This window comes from Amaranthus tricolor, chromosome 1 (assembly GCF_026212465.1).
Source record: "Amaranthus tricolor cultivar Red isolate AtriRed21 chromosome 1, ASM2621246v1, whole genome shotgun sequence".
In the NCBI taxonomy this organism is placed as follows: domain Eukaryota; kingdom Viridiplantae; phylum Streptophyta; class Magnoliopsida; order Caryophyllales; family Amaranthaceae; genus Amaranthus; species Amaranthus tricolor.
Window position 1 is genome coordinate 1,812,303 of NC_080047.1, and position 17,698 is coordinate 1,830,000.

At 28.1% G+C, this 17,698-nt stretch overlaps 1 protein-coding gene across 1 annotated transcript; it reads left to right on the plus strand.

The window, feature by feature from the left end:
- The first annotated feature begins 10,807 nt into the window (after positions 1-10,807).
- LOC130798201 (lysine histidine transporter-like 8) lies at positions 10,808-16,232 on the plus strand. The gene is made up of 5 exons (XM_057661094.1): positions 10,808-11,509; positions 12,107-12,243; positions 12,412-12,839; positions 14,845-14,976; positions 15,148-16,232. Exons 1-5 carry the CDS (start codon positions 10,992-10,994, stop codon positions 15,637-15,639), a joined length of 1,707 nt encoding a protein of 568 aa, XP_057517077.1. The 5' UTR covers positions 10,808-10,991; the 3' UTR covers positions 15,640-16,232.
- The last annotated feature ends 1,466 nt before the right edge of the window (positions 16,233-17,698 follow it).

A 17,698-nucleotide genomic window follows, 5' to 3' on the forward strand; every position in this document is an offset into this window, starting at 1 on the left:
GAAGAGGATTCCTACGCCTCGATCAGCGGCTAATGAGGGTCACTTTGTTGTCTACACAATTGATAAAATACGATTTGAGATTCCATTGTCATATCTCAATAGTGAAATTTCTATTGAGCTGTTAAGAATAGCTGAGGAAGAGTTTGGAGTGGAGTGTTCTGGGCCTATTATACTACCTTGTGATTCGAGTTTCATGGACTACGCAATCTCTTTAATTGAGAAAAGTGTAGCAGGGGAATTGGTGAAGGCATTATTAATGTCTTTAACTAGTTGCAGATACACTTCATTGTCTACACAAAAACATCTAGAACAAACCAAATCACAATATCTTTTATGTAGTTTCTAGAGGAAACTTTTGTCTCTTTTTTGTATAGAACATAGATGTAGAATATAAATCTGATTAGAATGATAATGAATGTTAAGTAAGAAGCATTCAAATCAAACAGTTCCGCGATTCTTTTTATATTAACCCTTTTTTTGCTTCATCATTGCACATAGTGTATATACTTGAAAACTATCTCGGAAAAATAGAAGACAATTTCATTTATACCACTTTGTTAGTGTTCCCTTTTAATATGCCAGTTTGTTAATAATCTACCCTCGTGATCATATTAATCAAGTGATCAACCAGCAACAGCGGGTGTGAATTTGTCAAACATGTAAATTTGTGATCTAGAATTATTTGAGAAACATATTACCTGATGACAACGATCTGCAAACAATCACCATTAAAGACACTTTTGTATACTGCCGTATGTTTGTGTTCCATGTTTAACCTTGCACACAATAAACAACCCTATACTTAATCCCTTATCTATTGGGTCATCCCTAAATGAGAGTTTATTGCAAATTCACAAGTTTGAAAATAAAACTAAACGAAAAAACATTAAATGATTGAGTTTGATTTGTCTTGCCATCAGAATAAGCTTATTACTGAAGGACGTTCAGAACTCAACTTCAGCAACATATTAATAGCTCAATACATTTTTTAAAAACTTTAGAATCATCTACCACTTAATAAGATATAAGAACCATTAAATAATCAGCTAAGGCTGCAAACTATCAGGGGGAAACTTGATTACATACAAGTTTTCGTATGAGTGACACAGCAAACAATAAGGTATTGAGCAAGGTACATTGTTAGTACAGAGATAATTCGATATGTTAGCGTTAGGCGTATCATAGTATTTATCATTCATTTTACTATGGATTTTACCGATTCCTTAGCCCATTCATGTCATCCTGATAACTTCCTTTGCTGACCGAGGAGAATCATATCTCAGGCATTAGTGTAACCCCTAACAAGGTTGTATCATCGTGTATGTAAACTCACATGAACGTTACCTATTCCCTCATAAAAAATTTATATACATTATCATTGCAGATAGCCATGGATCTTATATAACCAACAGATCAAAAACAATTGAAACTACTTCCTGCTTAATTACCTAAGATAATATACAGCCATTTCAATGGATAACAAATTGCTTCGGAGCTAAAAATGTCAAATACAAAGAAAAATAGAGGATATACCAGCCCAAATATGTAGCCTGTGAGTAACCAAATGAAAATCCACTAATTATAACCCAAGCTCTTGAAAAAGGAAATCCACTAAGGCTAAAGATTAGATTTGCCCCAATTGAAACATTTGTTTCATATACCAACCCCATCCTTTTATAATCGAATAAGTCCAATATAGACTCAGCGCACAATATTTTTATTGTGTACCAACTCTGTATAATCTATACAATTTCATCCATACAACAAAGTTCAAAGAGCCTAATATGCAATTTCCCATTTTAAATTTAAAGAATCTTGGTTTAACATTGTGTACCAACTGTTTAACATAACAAATAACAACAAAACATGAAACTTGGTTTCGTATCGAGTATACTTTGAGTGGCCCATAAACACAACTTGAAAATGAACTACCAAATATAAGTTACCAATTGTCCTATGCAGGGGCAGTTCTAGTCCCATTCAAGCATAGCTTAGTTGGTGACGAATCATCGTGTGATATTGTTGGTTTCGATCTTACGGATTCAAAACCTACAAACGTTAAATTTTTGGGAAAATTTTGGTCTCTATTGTTGACAAAGAGACTATTTACTAAATATGAAAAAATAAATAGAGTCCTAATACTCTTTGTTCCCCCCCTGTCTTTATGTATAAATTACCAAAACATGAAAATACAATTCCCATCATTTATATGTTCCGATAATACTAGTTTGTATATCAATATTAATTCCCATCATTTACTAAACATGAAAAAGTAAAAAATTTTGGAAATTTATTGTGATTAAGATAAGTAAAAGTTCAACATAACTTTTAATAATATACTCCCTCCGTCTCTACGAGAATAAACCTATTTTATTTTGGGTGGAATTTAGTAGAAATTGAAATTTTATAGGAGAATAAGACAAATAAAACAAGTAGCTAATAAAAATGAGGGGTTAAGAGGGAGAGAGAAAATAAAGTTACGTATGAAATTTAAAAAGTGAAAGTGGGGTCATTAAAATGAGAAGAATAAACTAAAATAGAAATTGGTGCAAATTGAGAGGTATACATGGAGTATGATTCAACATATGGACTATGGACCATGAAGTAATGTCTTATGTTTAAATTACGGTACCAGTCTCGAATGATGTCCACATGACCACATAATCGCCGAGATCATGAATATCTTTGAATGCGTTAACACTTTATATTGATTCCTTAGATTTGAAAACCTTCATGATCCGGATAATACGATACAACTGGAGCCTTATTTTTACACTATGCTAACGCAAGAATTTTGAAAAGACCCAAATTCAACGGCGGCTTCGGTATCTTTCGGCATAATTCAAGCCGATCATCGTCAATCAAATACAACTAGAAATTGAATGCAGAAGAAGAATAGCAGTCCGATTCACATTAAAAAAATTAAGTTATAAAAGAACAAGAAAAAGTCATACCTTTGACTGATCAAATATTCAAATTTTATTGACTAAATAACAAAAAAATTGGAATTTTATACCTGCTGAAATCAGATTGAGTTCAGGCAAAATTTGTCTTATCCATGTCTATTTGTTTATCTCAAATTCTGTGACGCCTTCAATACAGCAAATCGTGGTTACATCTCAAATGGCGGATTGACCTTTTTCGACTCAGTTCTCGTTTCGCCATTAACAATGTAGGACCTCCGAAATAACTGCCTTTTCTTAGTATTCCTTTTGTGTCACAGTTCAATTGTATGTTCCTATAAAGAAGATTGAAGTCACTTGCCGCCGTTTGCTCTTTTCTCATAAATTCTTTTGTGAATCAAATGACTTTGTGCACATGTTTCTCATAAATTATTTTGTGCCTTCAATTAATCTAATTTTTTATTATAATTGTCTTATTTATTTTGCATTATTTTCATTTTTTAAATTAGTTTTTATCGCTTTCTTTTCATACTTCTTTCGTTTTGTTATGCTTGTTTTATTTGATTTTTTACGCAATTTAATGTGTTATTTTGATTATTTATATATTGAACTATTCGCATTGAAAAATTATAAAAAGTTAATAATATGAAAGTACGTGATTAGACGACTTAAACAAGATTACACTTGACTATATTTTTTCTTACACGTTAACCGCAATAGTATAAAATAAGCTTAAATAATGAGTAGTGTTAATAACCTTAATATAACAATAATTTCATAACAAAGAAAATATTATTCATTCATATTTAACTATCTTTTGATTTCGTTCATATAGTCTAATTTCTCTCTTTATTTATCATTAATATATACAATTTTTCTTAAAAACCCTTTATTCTCTCTTTAATCCTACAATATGGAATGGATTAGTAGTAATGGTAATAAATAGGAGTATATTATGTCAAAAGAATTACTAAATAGTTTTGAGTGTTAGACCAAAAGACATTTCTACATTTTACCTGAAAATAATAAACAATTTTATAGGATGATAAATTTAAATAGGCATACTATTTTTCCTCATCTTTTTAAATGTGTCCCTATTTATTCCTTAAACTTTTAATTTACCCCTCTCTTTCCAAAAACTCTTTAAAAACTCATTTATCTTTCTAAATCTTACAACAACACTTATTTAATATAAATGCTACATATAGATTTCCGCTTTGATCAATTTCAATTAATGAAAACGCAAAGAAGACACAAACTAGAAATGTCCATCGATTTATTTCTTATAAATTTTTAAATTAATAATAATATATTAATTTCATTTTGATTAAAGTAAGTGCAACATACACAAATATGAAATGTCAATAGATTTAATTTTGATTCAATTATGAAAAATAAAAATAATCATTTTCGCTTAAATCAACGTAAGCGCATCGTTAACAAATCTAAAATCGATCGATTGATTTGTGTTATTAAGAAAATACAAAAATTATTAATTTTGTTTTAATTAACATAAGCGCAATATATACATAAATCTAAAATGTCAATTATTTTAATTTTTAATTAATTTTGAATTTTTTTCTAAAGCAAGAGAAAAATGGCCAAGTCGCACAAAATTTGCAACTCGATCTAGGTCAAGGCTCACAAAATATAATAAAATATGGTCAACTAGAACCATAATTATTAATCATATTCTTTTATTTTATAAAATAATTAAACCCACACGGCAAATAGAAAAACATTATGCGACAAAGCATTTTTGTCGCTTATTTTGTCCCAAAAGCATTAGGCGACAAAATAAGTGACAAAACACTTTGTCGCCTAAATCTTTGTGGCATAAATGTTTTTTTGTCGTCTATTATGTCGCTGAGCTATGCGACAAAATAATAAAATTGTCACCTATTATATCGCATAGCTTATTCTGAGGCTATAAAAAAATTTGAATATTTGTTATTATTATTAAATAATAATAGTATATATTACCATTATTATTAAATAATAATAACAAATATTCAATTTTTTTATAAATAGTACATAAAAATAATATATATACAAAATGAGGAATAAAAATTATATTTACATTAATATATAACAAAATTATTTACATTAATATTTATAATACAATAAAAATTATTTACATTATTATTATACAATAAAAAAAGTTTAAATTATAATACAAAATTTCATAAATCAATATATACATATTTACAAAAGAAAATGTTAAAATACAAAGATTAAAAATAACCACCACAACTAAACGGCCTGCATTACTGCTTATCCCATATAATGCATTTCGTAGTTCGCTCTCATTTCATCTTGAGTAGCGCGCTCCTCTCGAGGGGTGAAACGGTTCTCAAACAGATTAGGATAGTATTTTTTGTCGCATAATAGGCCTATGCGACATAATAGGCGACAAAAACTTTGTCGCATAGCATTTATGGAACCGTCTCTTTGCAGGTAGAAGGGCACAAAAAATTATGCTATGTGACTAATTTTTTGTCGCCTAATATGTCACATAGCATTAATTTGGCAAGTAAACTTTGCTTTTTCAGTCAACTTTTCAGTGTGTTGTCTTTTCAGTTCAATACTTGCTATTGTACGGTACTTTATGCGACAATTTTTTTGTCGCTTAAGGTTATTTACTGTGTTGATGATGTGTTAACCTTATCCGTGTATTTTGTAAGTAATTTGTATATTATTATAATTATTATTATAACTTTCATTATTATTATTATTTTATTATTATTATTATTATTATTATTATTATTATTATTATTATTATTATTATTATTATTATTATTATTATTATTATCATTATTACTTATTGTTATTTATTATTTTTATCATTATTATTTATTATTATTATTATTATTGCTTATTACTATCATCTTTATTATTATTATTATTATTATTATTATTATTATTATTATTATTATTATTATTATTATTATTATTATTATTATTATTATATTATTATTATTATTATTATTATTATTATTATTATTATTATTATTATTATTATTATTATTATTATTATTATTATTATTATTATTATTTATTATTATTATTATTATTATTATTATCATTATTACCTATTTTTATTTATTATTTTTATCATTATTATTTATTATTATTATTATTACTCCCTCCTATTCAGCTGAACTGTCCCATTTGACTTTTCACACTTACCGAGGCAACATTTTAACTCTTAATATCTCAAATTATGCTTAATTAAAAATTATAAAAAGTTGATATTAATAATCCTTGTATTGAGACAAATCAAACAAGATCCCAACAACAATTTTGGTTCATCATCGCACTCAATAAACTATCCAGAAGGATCACGGAGCGATCTCTCAACATTGTCTTCATAAGAGACTTGAAATTGTATGCGTTGTTCCTCTTGGAATAATGCGCTATCATCTACATCATTGGGTATAGCAACACTAACTTGATATTTCTTTGGCCTGACTTTGCACACAGCTCACCAATCTAGTAAATCTCTTAAATCTTGTTTTAAACTTGGATATGGCATGTAATAAACTTGAGTAGCTTGACTAGCGAGCACAAATGGGTCATACTTTCCATACGACCGATTGATGTGGATGTCTACTATCTGATAGCATTCGTGAACACGTGTGCCACTTCTACATCCATGACGAGTCGGGTCATACCAGTTGCATTTGAATAAGGTCACTCTTTTGATTGGCATTGCCGGTTATTCAAGCTTTATAATCTCTTCAAAACGACCGTAGAAGTCATCTCCGTCTTAACTGTCATCGGCTGCTTTAACACACACTTCGCTATTGTCTGTAGCTTTTCTCGTAGCATGTTTGTTAGTGTGAAACTTATAACCATTAACGTAACAGATATTATAAGTTTTTTCATATTTCAAAGGTTCTTGTACCATGTCTAACAGTATTTGATCGTTCGGAGCATAATCGAGATGACCGACAAAAGCCTGTAAAAAAAATTGAGTTAAAGTAAATAATCAACAATGTCACTAGAAAAACAATATAAACTTACGTATTGTTTGAAGAATATTGAAAATTGTTCTTCGAGTAAAGCATCAAACTGGTTACGTGGCATAGAAGTAGGCACAGCAGAATGTAGTTGACTTATAAACCTTCTCAGATAGGGTTCAACCTCAGGACAATTCATCAGAACATATGGATGTGAAATTTGAAGATCATGGGATCTAACAATTTAGTTTTACCCCTCCCATGCAATCTGACAGGGTGAGTAAAAATTGAAAGAACACCTGATCTATCATTATTGTCACCGCTGTCATCATGCATAGGGAGGTCTCTATATCTACATCGTACCTCTGGCTCGAAGTAATGAGATACAAAATGTGAAGCTTCTTCAGTAAGATATTGATTGCACATTGACGCTTCAACATGGGCTTTGTTTCCAACATTGAGTTTCAGATGCCATAAGTACCTACATGTAAATATTAATTAGACAAGACATATCAAATAAATGAAAAAACATTAATATTAATTGGATGACGTGCACATACCTTTTGAATGGGTACCTCCACCTATATTGAACGAGTCCAGCTATTCTTGCCTCTTATGGTAAGTGAACGGGTAAATGCTCCATGCAATCAAAGAATGATAAGGGGAAGATCTTCTCCAATTTGCACAGTATAACTGGTATTTCAGACTTTAATTCATCATGTCTGACGTTTAGAGTTTTGGAGAAGTTATTAGTTTGAAAAACAAGCTTAACTCAGTTAGAGCCTCCCAAACAGGTACAGCTGTACAGGGAGCAGCTCACGAAAAGCAATTGGAATTAAGTGTTGCATGAAAACGTAAGAATCGTGGCTTTTCATCCCGAATATGGAATGTTTGGTCATGTCAATGTTCCTAGCCAAGTCGGACACATAACCATCTGTAAACCTTAACGCCTTCAACCACTCAAGCAGAGCATAAATCCATCTATCATCCAAAGTATACGATGCCATTAGGATTTCGTTCCCCACTGGATGCAACGCACTTCTAATGCCGAGGTCTTGCAAGTGCCTAGTGCACCAATATAATCCTTGGTTCCCTTTTCAACACACATCACAGTATTAAATATATTATCGAAAAAGTTCTTTTCAATGTGTTTCACATCAAGACAGTGACTGATCATATTAGTTTCCCAGTACGGTAAGTAAACACTTCTTTTTTTCCACCCCCAGTCCACGGACCATAAGTGTCGTTGTATTCGCGTGCACCATCCTCATATACTTTCTTTCATCCCATACATGTTAAGCTCCGCAAGTAACTCAACAACGGTGCAAATATGTGGGACATGACCCTCCTCTTGAACCCTTGCCATGAAATTAACCTTGTCCCTTCTGAACGGATGACGGTCAGGCAATTTCTATTGTACAAATAATAAATACCATCATCCCCTAATAAAATCTATATTAAATGACCCGTCATCAAATTCTCTTTCGTACATCCAATTTCTATTGTACAAATAATAACTACCATCATCCATCATTGCGTAAAACCCATATTAAATTTTTAAACACAATCAAATATAACTAAACTAATTGTTATAATAAACAAACATAACACATATTAAACCCATATATAATTGTAACATAAAATAATCATACATGAATAAAACAAAAAATAAAATTAATCTAATACCATTTATATTTTATAATAATCATACAAATATCACACACACACACACACACACACACACATATATATATATATATATAATAATTACACACGAATAAAACGAATAATAAATATACAAATATTACATAATATTAAAAACATATATAGATAATAACCACAAAAAATTAATTTTAATAACATACATATATATATAATAATAATAATAATCATACATGTATAAATTAAATAAATACAATAACAAAAACATTAGAAATATACCTTTTTACGTAACCAGCTTTTCTCCATTCACAAGTAAATACTACACTTTGAGAAAATATGTTGTGTTTGCCTATGAACGACTAACACATTTATCTATATAAATAAGCAAACAATAATCCTTAAGCGATAAAATAGGTGACATTAATCTATTTCTAAAATTAGAACGTTATTTTTTTCCCACCAATGTTCTTATGCGACAAAATTTGATTAGGCGACAAACTATGCGACACAAGATTTTTGTCGCAAGCCTGCGACAAAGAATTTTATCACCTATTTTGTCGCATAACTTCTCATCTCAGATTTTCAATTTGTCGCCAAATGAATAATTATTTTGTAGTGCCAAAAAAATAGAATAATATGCTAAATATGAATATTAGGTAACTATGCAGTTTTAATGTATATGATTTTTTACATATTAATTATTAATATAGGTCAGCAATCTTTCTCCTATAAAAATACATCATTTCATATTTATTTGGCAATTTAATTTGGAGTATGATACAATTCTAAATGTTAATAATATTTTTCAATCACAAATTAATATATCTAGCAATTTTATATTGAAATGTGTTCCGTTCATGAGTTAAATAATATTACTAATAATTAATACAAATTATATAATTAATCATAGCATTGTTGAGTGAGGAAGGAAAGTGGCTTCTCACATTCCTAAAGTTTTCGAGTCTCCCTTATAAACATTGGAGTATTAATGTTTGACCATGTAACAACCGCCACTGAAGAAGTGTACCAGGTCAAACATTTTCTTTATTCCTAAAGTGGCTTCTTCTTTTCGTTCTCTTTCTTTATTACCTTTTCACATTTTCCCTCGTCCAGAGTTATCCTTCAATAATTTAATTATTTTACTCCTTGTCTTTTTATTCCCATTTTTTTTTTAATGTAATTTTTAAGTTTCAATATCTTTATATACATATTATTAAAATTATAAATAATACATATTAAGACAAATTTATTAAGATTTCACATAAGTATATTTCAAGTTTTATATATATTTCTTAAAGACCTTAGTCAAATTTTTCTTTTTTAAAATAAAATATTTCAATTAGTTCTTAATTGTAATTTGAAAAATGATATATATATATATATATATATATATATATATATATATATATATATATATATATATATATATATATATATATATATATATATATATATATATATATATTGTAAATAAGCATTAAATTTATTTTATGAAGTAATAAATAGTACTAATGATGTAGTATTACATTACATATCAATAATGAAGGAAGATATAAGACAATAAAAATACCTGATATACAAAGTAATATAACAAAAACTTAAAACTAGTCATTTAAATAAATTTTTTATTATCAACTATATTTTAACTTTTAACACGTCTCTTTAGATAGAAATTATTTTACATACATGATTTTAGTACAAAATATATAATAGGATATCTTTATAATGTTAGAATATAATCTAATTTTTTGCTGCATCATCACTAAATCACACCAAGGTTGTAAATTAGTTAACAAAAAGCTTTTCAAGAATATAATCAACAAATTAAATATCGTCAATTGGTCATAAAATGGTCCATAACACTGCTGTATATGCTCAAATACTCCAAATAAACCATTTTTTGAGGAAGAGTCATACTTCCTTGTTACATATTAATTGATAATACACTATTTATTTATCACTCTTAATTTATAATTAATTTTTACTTTAAAATTTAAAATATAATTAAATAAAATCTTATTTAATTTGTCTCATTAATACAAAAGTTTATTACTATTAATTTTTATAATTTTTTATTATTTAAAAATTAAATTATTTTATTGAATCGCATAAAAAATCAAATAGTGTAAGTATTTTGAAAGGAAAAAAATATAATAATAAAGAACATCAATTTGGTCATAAATTATAAGAAAAAATCAAAACTTTATTCTCATTTCTCACACACCAAACCCCATTTAATAGCAAAGAGTTGGAATGTTGAGTTGAGTAACTATTACACCAACACATCCACCTTGCATGGCCCATCAATTATTTATTTCATGCACAAACAAAACCTTACACTTATGTACTTATATACATCTCACTCTATATATATATGTAACAATCTTTCTTTCTAAGCTCATAACAAATCCAAATTCCAACATTATCAGTACATATAAATTAAAATTATCCATACCCAGTAAAAATGGGTGAAGGAAAAGAAATATACTCGGCCCCTCTAACACCAAGATCAGGCACAATAACTCCAAGGTCAGGCACCATGACTCCTCCAAACCCGAGGACACCACCCCTTACCGCCCCACCGTCTCAGTTTCATTCTCCATCACTTTCCCGGTCGCCGCTCCTTTCATTCAACGAGAGCGGCGAGGCAGGGGTTAGTGTTGGTGGTAATAATGGGGCAACTAAGGCGGCGGTGTCCAAAGGGTCGAGGCCGAAGACTCCGCTTCAGTTTATGAGCCCATTGGCTAGCCCACTTAGGAGAGCCATAACTCCAATAGCTAGTCCATTAAGGAGGGCAATCACACCAATAGCTAGCCCAATTAGGAAAGCTTTAAGTATGACTAAGTTAGATCCTCAAGATGCTTGGCTTCCTATTACGGAATCTAGGAATGGGAATGCGTTTTATGCTGCTTTTCATACTCTTTGTTCTGGGATTGGGATTCAGGCTCTTGTTCTTCCTGTTGCTTTTACTATCTTGGGTTGGTAAGTCAAGCTCATCTCCTTTTTTTTCTTAATATATCATTTTGTTTTTCATTTTATTTTTGAATTTAGGATTGGAAGTTTTAGCTAAATTGTAAATTTATAATTAAAAGTATCTTCAAGTAGATAATAGATGTATCTTTATAATATTTTAAAAATTAACAATGTGGAGTAATTAATTTTAAATGATGCAATTTTAAATTAAGTAAATAGAAAAGCAGCTATGAAATATTATTATAATTATTAGTATCGTTATTATTATTATTATTATTAATTATAGTGATATTTTGACTATTCTTTTTCATATGAAATGCAAAAATTCAAATGTTGTTGACTTTTTTGTTTGTGAACTAATATTTCACTTATTACCGTAATATAAAAAAATTTTAATACTAAATTGATAATTATTTAGTTTTAATCAACAATTTCTCTTAATAGATTTTCTATTAATGATTTATTATCGTGTTAATTGTAGAATTATAATTTTTAAAATAACAATTAGGACTTAGGAGTACTTTCTTATATGAAGATATATAGTTATAACATCAATTTAAAGATTGAATCTAAATGATTAATTTAATTTTAACTAATTGGATGCAGGACATGGGGAATCATTTGCTTAACATTAACCTTCATATGGCAACTCTACACTCTCTATCTACTAGTCCAACTCCATGAATCAACTGAAACCGGTCTTCGTTACAGTCGATACTTCACTCTTTGTATAGCAGCCTTTGGTACTCAACAATCCTTTTCAATCTCTGTTAAATATCTAATCTCATTAAATTTGTTACATTTATTAAAAAAAATATTGACAATAAAATGAAGGATGAGTTGATACTCCATGTATTAAACATTGTATCAATATTATAATTAATAATTGTGAATTGGTAATTAATTAACAGGTGAGAAAGCAGGGAAACTAATGGCAATGTTTCCATACATGTACTTATCAGCTGGCACGTGTACGCTTCTGATTAGTATAGCGGGGTCAACATGCAAAATCTTATTCCAAATTGCATGTGGTCGCGATTGTACGTCTAAGCCTTTAACTTTGACGGAGTGGTACTTAGTTTTCACTTGTGCCGCCTTAATACTATCTCAATTACCCAACATGAACTCCATTGCTGGTGTTTCCTTGGTCGGGGCTGTTACCGCAGTTGCTTATGTCACCATTATTTGGGTTATTTCCGTAGCTAAGCACACTTTACCTGCAGTGTCTTATGAACCTGTTCGATATTCATCCGACCTTAAAAACATATTTAGTGTCCTTAATGCTCTCGGGATCATTGCCTTTGCTTTTAGAGGTCACAATCTCATACTTGAAATTCAGGTACTAATTCCTTTATTGACTTTTTTGCTATATAATTTTATTTATTTTTTTACTATCGTGTAAATTTAGTATCATATTTTCTATTATTTTTTTTATTTTTGATTTGTCAGTTATATTTTAATCCAAATTATAAGAGTTTCACATCAAAACGTAACAAATAAATTGAAATAAAGCGAGAAAATATTATTATTTTTGTCGTTCATTGATATAACAAACCCTAAGTAATCTAAAAAATAGGTAATTAATCAAATTAATTTTTTCCTACTTGATTAATCAAACTTAGTTGCAGATGTAGTAGAGTATTATTTTGTGATAGACGTAGTTGCCATTTGCCAAAGTAGACAATTATAAAATACAAGTTAATAATCCGTAATAGACCATCCACTTTTATGACTTTGAATATTCTTGTGCCAATTTAGAATTAATCAAAAAGTTTAGCATTGAATGCTCATTTAATAAAGTAAGAAAACCATCCCTAGTTGTTGGTGGTAGGCATCACTTTTAGTTGCTTTACATCACTTAAAAATGACTTATATTGACTTTTAATTACTACATTCTACCCCATTTTTTATTTTATTTTGTTTCTAATTGATGCATTTAATAATTATTCTTTTTATTTTAATCTTTTTAATATTTATATTCGCATTTTTAACTTATTCTTTATTTCTTTTCAATCATACTATGCACTAACCAGCATCCACTAACAAATCACAATATCTTTCTAGCATCTTATATTCTCCTTTCTCCTTTCTCCCGAATGTTCGTTATTGATAAGTGTTAAGTACTTAATTTAAAGTTTGACCTCAAATAGACGCTCATATAAATATAAGAAAAATAAATTAATTAATAGCAAAAATATTACTCCCTCCAATTCTCTTAAGTTTTTCCATTTTAATTTTTTAACACTATTCATCAATCACTCTTAATTTGTATTTTATTTTTAATCTAGACGTCAATATAATCAAGTGAGATTTTTTTGATTCGTCTCAATGTAAATTTTATTAATGTCAAATTTTTATAACTTTTAATTATACACGGTTAGAGATATTTGGAATTGAATTAGTACATTAAATAGTATATAAAATTAAAAAAAAAAAGTAGGTAGATTTTCAATACAAAGGAGATGAAATGAAGTATATCCTATTATTGGGTAATAGCAGTAGTTTGTTGAGTGTATGAAATGGAGAAAAGAGTGTCTTAAAAGAGTATGTTTTCGTTGTCAAGTTTCAACGCAGAAAGTGAAACAAAATTTATTTATCTGCAGACTTAATTTCAAGGGTAGGTGTCTTTCAAATGTGCCAATTAAGTCTGTAACATGAAGTATTGGCTAAGTCAAATGATTCGATCAGATATGTTTTAATAATGTATCAGCATCGGATCAGCATTCAAATAATACGTCGTTGTCATCAGTAATGTACAACTTTATGTTAGTTAGCGGCTGATTTCTTAGACACTCGTCACACTCCTACACGACTTATGTTTTTATTTTGAACTCATTCATATATGTTTTCGGTTTCATTATACTTGTAACAAAGAATTTTGTTTTATTTTATTGTTCAATCTTATTTGATAGTAATTTGTAAAATATAAGAAAAATTGTCAAAAAAATTATTCTTTGCTCGACTTGCTGAAATAAATCTAAATTTTTAAATAAGTCTACATATTCGATATAATTGCTGAAAATAAATTCAATTATATATATTTCTAATTGCTTGTCGTACACAGAAATTTTGAATTAAGATTGTTATAAACAATAGGTGAATTTATTTTTAGCAAATATACCTAATAATTAAGTTTATTTAAAATAAACAATGAGTGGTTTGATTTTCAGCAAATCAAGTAAAAATCGATTTATTATTGATAACTTGCCAAAAATAAATGACAAATTTTATTTCAAATAATGTATCATATGCCTTATTTATAAATTGTTTCTTTAATATTTAATTTATGATAATAAAAAATAATTTGTTTAATAACATGCATTTATTTGTTATATTTATTGCAGGCAACAATGCCTTCAAGCGAGAAACACCCTTCAAGAGTGCCCATGTGGAAGGGTACCCAAGTTGCCTACGTTCTGATCGCAATGTGTTTGTACCCTCTTGCAATTGGTGGCTATTGGGCTTATGGAAATTCGGTAAGTTTTTCCTAACTTCATTATTTAAACGATTTTGAAATATATTTAATATATTCCTTAAAAATTATTAGTTTAAAAATTTATTAATTATATTGATATTTCTAATACTTTGTTATACCTATTAGTTATAATCAAAATTTACTTAATAATTCTAAATAATATTATTTGTAGATACCACAAGATGGAGGAGGCATGCTAACAGCTTTGTACAAATTTCACGGACATGACACATCCCAATTCATCCTTGGCCTAACAGCCTTATTCGTAATAATTAACGCTCTAAGTTCATTTCAAATCTATGGCATGCCCATGTTCGATGACCTTGAGTCAAAATACACAATTAGGAAAAAGAGACCATGCCCATGGTGGCTACGAGCTTCATTCCGAGCTTTATGTGGGTTCATATGCTTTTTCTTTGCGGTTGCATTCCCTTTTATCGCGAGCTTTGCTGGCCTGATCGGAGGGATAGCCTTACCCATAACCTTAGCTTACCCTTGCTTCATTTGGGTTGTTATGAAAAAGCCTAAGGTTTATAGTCCAATGTGGTGCCTAAATTGGGGATTAGGAATCTTAGGGATGATCCTTAGTGCTTTGATGATTGCTGCTGGCATTTATGTTGTGATTGCTAATGGGGTGGAATTTCACTTTTTTAAGCCTCAATAATTAGAAGAAATTAAAAAAGATTAGGCATGATTAATTAATATGCTTGTCTAGAACATGTAACATATACTACATTTTCTTAGGTTTGGTTAGGTGAGGAAGGAAAGTACAAATGTAATATTTGTTTGTTTAAGATCTCTAATTGACATGTGAATTAAGTAAACAAAAATGTGTCTTTACATAAAAAAAAATAAAAAATAAATAAATAAATGATAAATATCATTTCATTGAGATGTACAAAAGCAAAGCAATTCAAGGTTGGCATTAGTTAATATACAGATAACTAGGATAAAAACTCGTGCAATGCACGAATTTTTAAATATGTTAATATTTCAATGAAATTTTAGATTGCAAATCATATTTTAGATTTTTTCAAAATTTAAAATTATAATTATGGTAGTCTAACAATATAAATGACTTATTTTAATGATCAATTAATGAAATTTTATGTCATTTTAGTTTTAAATAATAATTGATGGAAAAAGGAGTTATTATATAAATTGCTGTATAATTTTATACACAGTGTAATTTTGTAGTATAATTTTTTGAATTGTGTAATTCCAATTACAATGGAATAAATATAATTTATTTTGTGGTATAATTTTCTACACGGTGTAATTCCAAAATTTTATCATACAATATATAATGTTCTACACAGTACATTATATATTTTCCATTATAATTTTTCAAACAGTGCATTTATATACAACTGTGTAATTGGAATAGTTCTGATTTATTGCATCCATTTATGTATGAGTTTTTCCGAAAATTCAAAATTTGTAAATATGTTAAGTATAAAAAATACAAATCAGTCAAATTTCATTAATATTAACCAATGAAAAAAGACAATCAAACTTCCTTTTTACTATTATACAATAAAATTGATAAAATATATGATTTTACAAAATATTTTACAAACCCACTTATCCAACTAATTTAAAAATCAAAAAAACATTAACAATACTTCAAACTACTTAAACAAGCCAAGTAAAATAACCATTAATTCATAGTCATTCATGAAACATTGAAACCCTTTAGAGTACCCGTATAGCAATATGATTAATGGCTAATCTTTTAAACGCTAAGAATACTCAACCCCGGCCAACCCCGGTTGTCCCAAAAAAAGGAATAATTTTTTTTCTTATGAGTTTTCTCTAATAATTTTATCTATTGATTAATTATTAATAATTCAAATTTTAGGGGGTATTTTCCTAAAGCAAACTTGGCTAATCCAATTAATTATCTGGTATAGTGGGTAATTCACTAAAAAAGTAAACTGAAAATTAATGTAAAATTAAAGAAAAAATTTTTAAAGTTACATTAAAAGTTTGAAATAATTAAAAAAATCAGAATTTTTTCAATATTTTTTAAATATTTTTTCGACATTTTATTTTAATTTATTTTTTTTAATAAATAAAACTTGTTATAATAAGTCATCAAGTTACCGGGTTTACTCTAAGAAAATAGCCTTTAAAATTGGGATTATTCATGGTTAATCACTAATTGGGATTATTGTAGGAAAATAATGAAAATATTGGATTATTCTACGTAATTTTTCCTTTTTCTTTTCTATGTTTTATATTTGACTAATTTTTATTTATATTTAATTATTTTTTCATTTATCTACGTATTTCATGAAATTAATTTTTTTATTTTCATTTATATTCAATTAATTTTTTCATTTGATCTAAGTATCAATCAATTTTTTGTTGATCAAATACCTATATCGGACAAAAATTGTCATGGAATTAGTCAAACACCCTTTACAGATATTGTTAATGTCAGAGTGTCGGATAATGCGTGGCGGTTCTACACCGTTAAATTTGATGAAATGTTTTTGAGTATTATTTTACTTTATTCAATAATATAATTAAAGAAAATTTGATTTTTAAAAGACCCAAAATTAAGACTTTTAAAATTTATTTTTTCTTTTCTTTCAAAAAAAATAATTTTTCCTAAAATAAATAAAGAAAATAAGGGAATTATAAGTAATTTAAAAATAATAAACTAAAATTAGTTAAAAATATATGAGAATCACAAAAATAAAAATATTAAAATTAAA

Bases quoted from the DNA above. Each gene is read 5' to 3' on its own strand.
- LOC130798201 (XM_057661094.1), top strand. From the start codon at position 10,992: ATGGGTGAAGGAAAAGAAATATACTCGGCCCCTCTAACACCAAGATCA. The intron at 11,510-12,106 runs GTAAGTCAAGCT...AATTGGATGCAG, and splicing joins GCTTTTACTATCTTGGGTTG to GACATGGGGAATCATTTGCT. The intron at 12,244-12,411 runs GTACTCAACAAT...ATTAATTAACAG, and splicing joins TCTTTGTATAGCAGCCTTTG to GTGAGAAAGCAGGGAAACTA.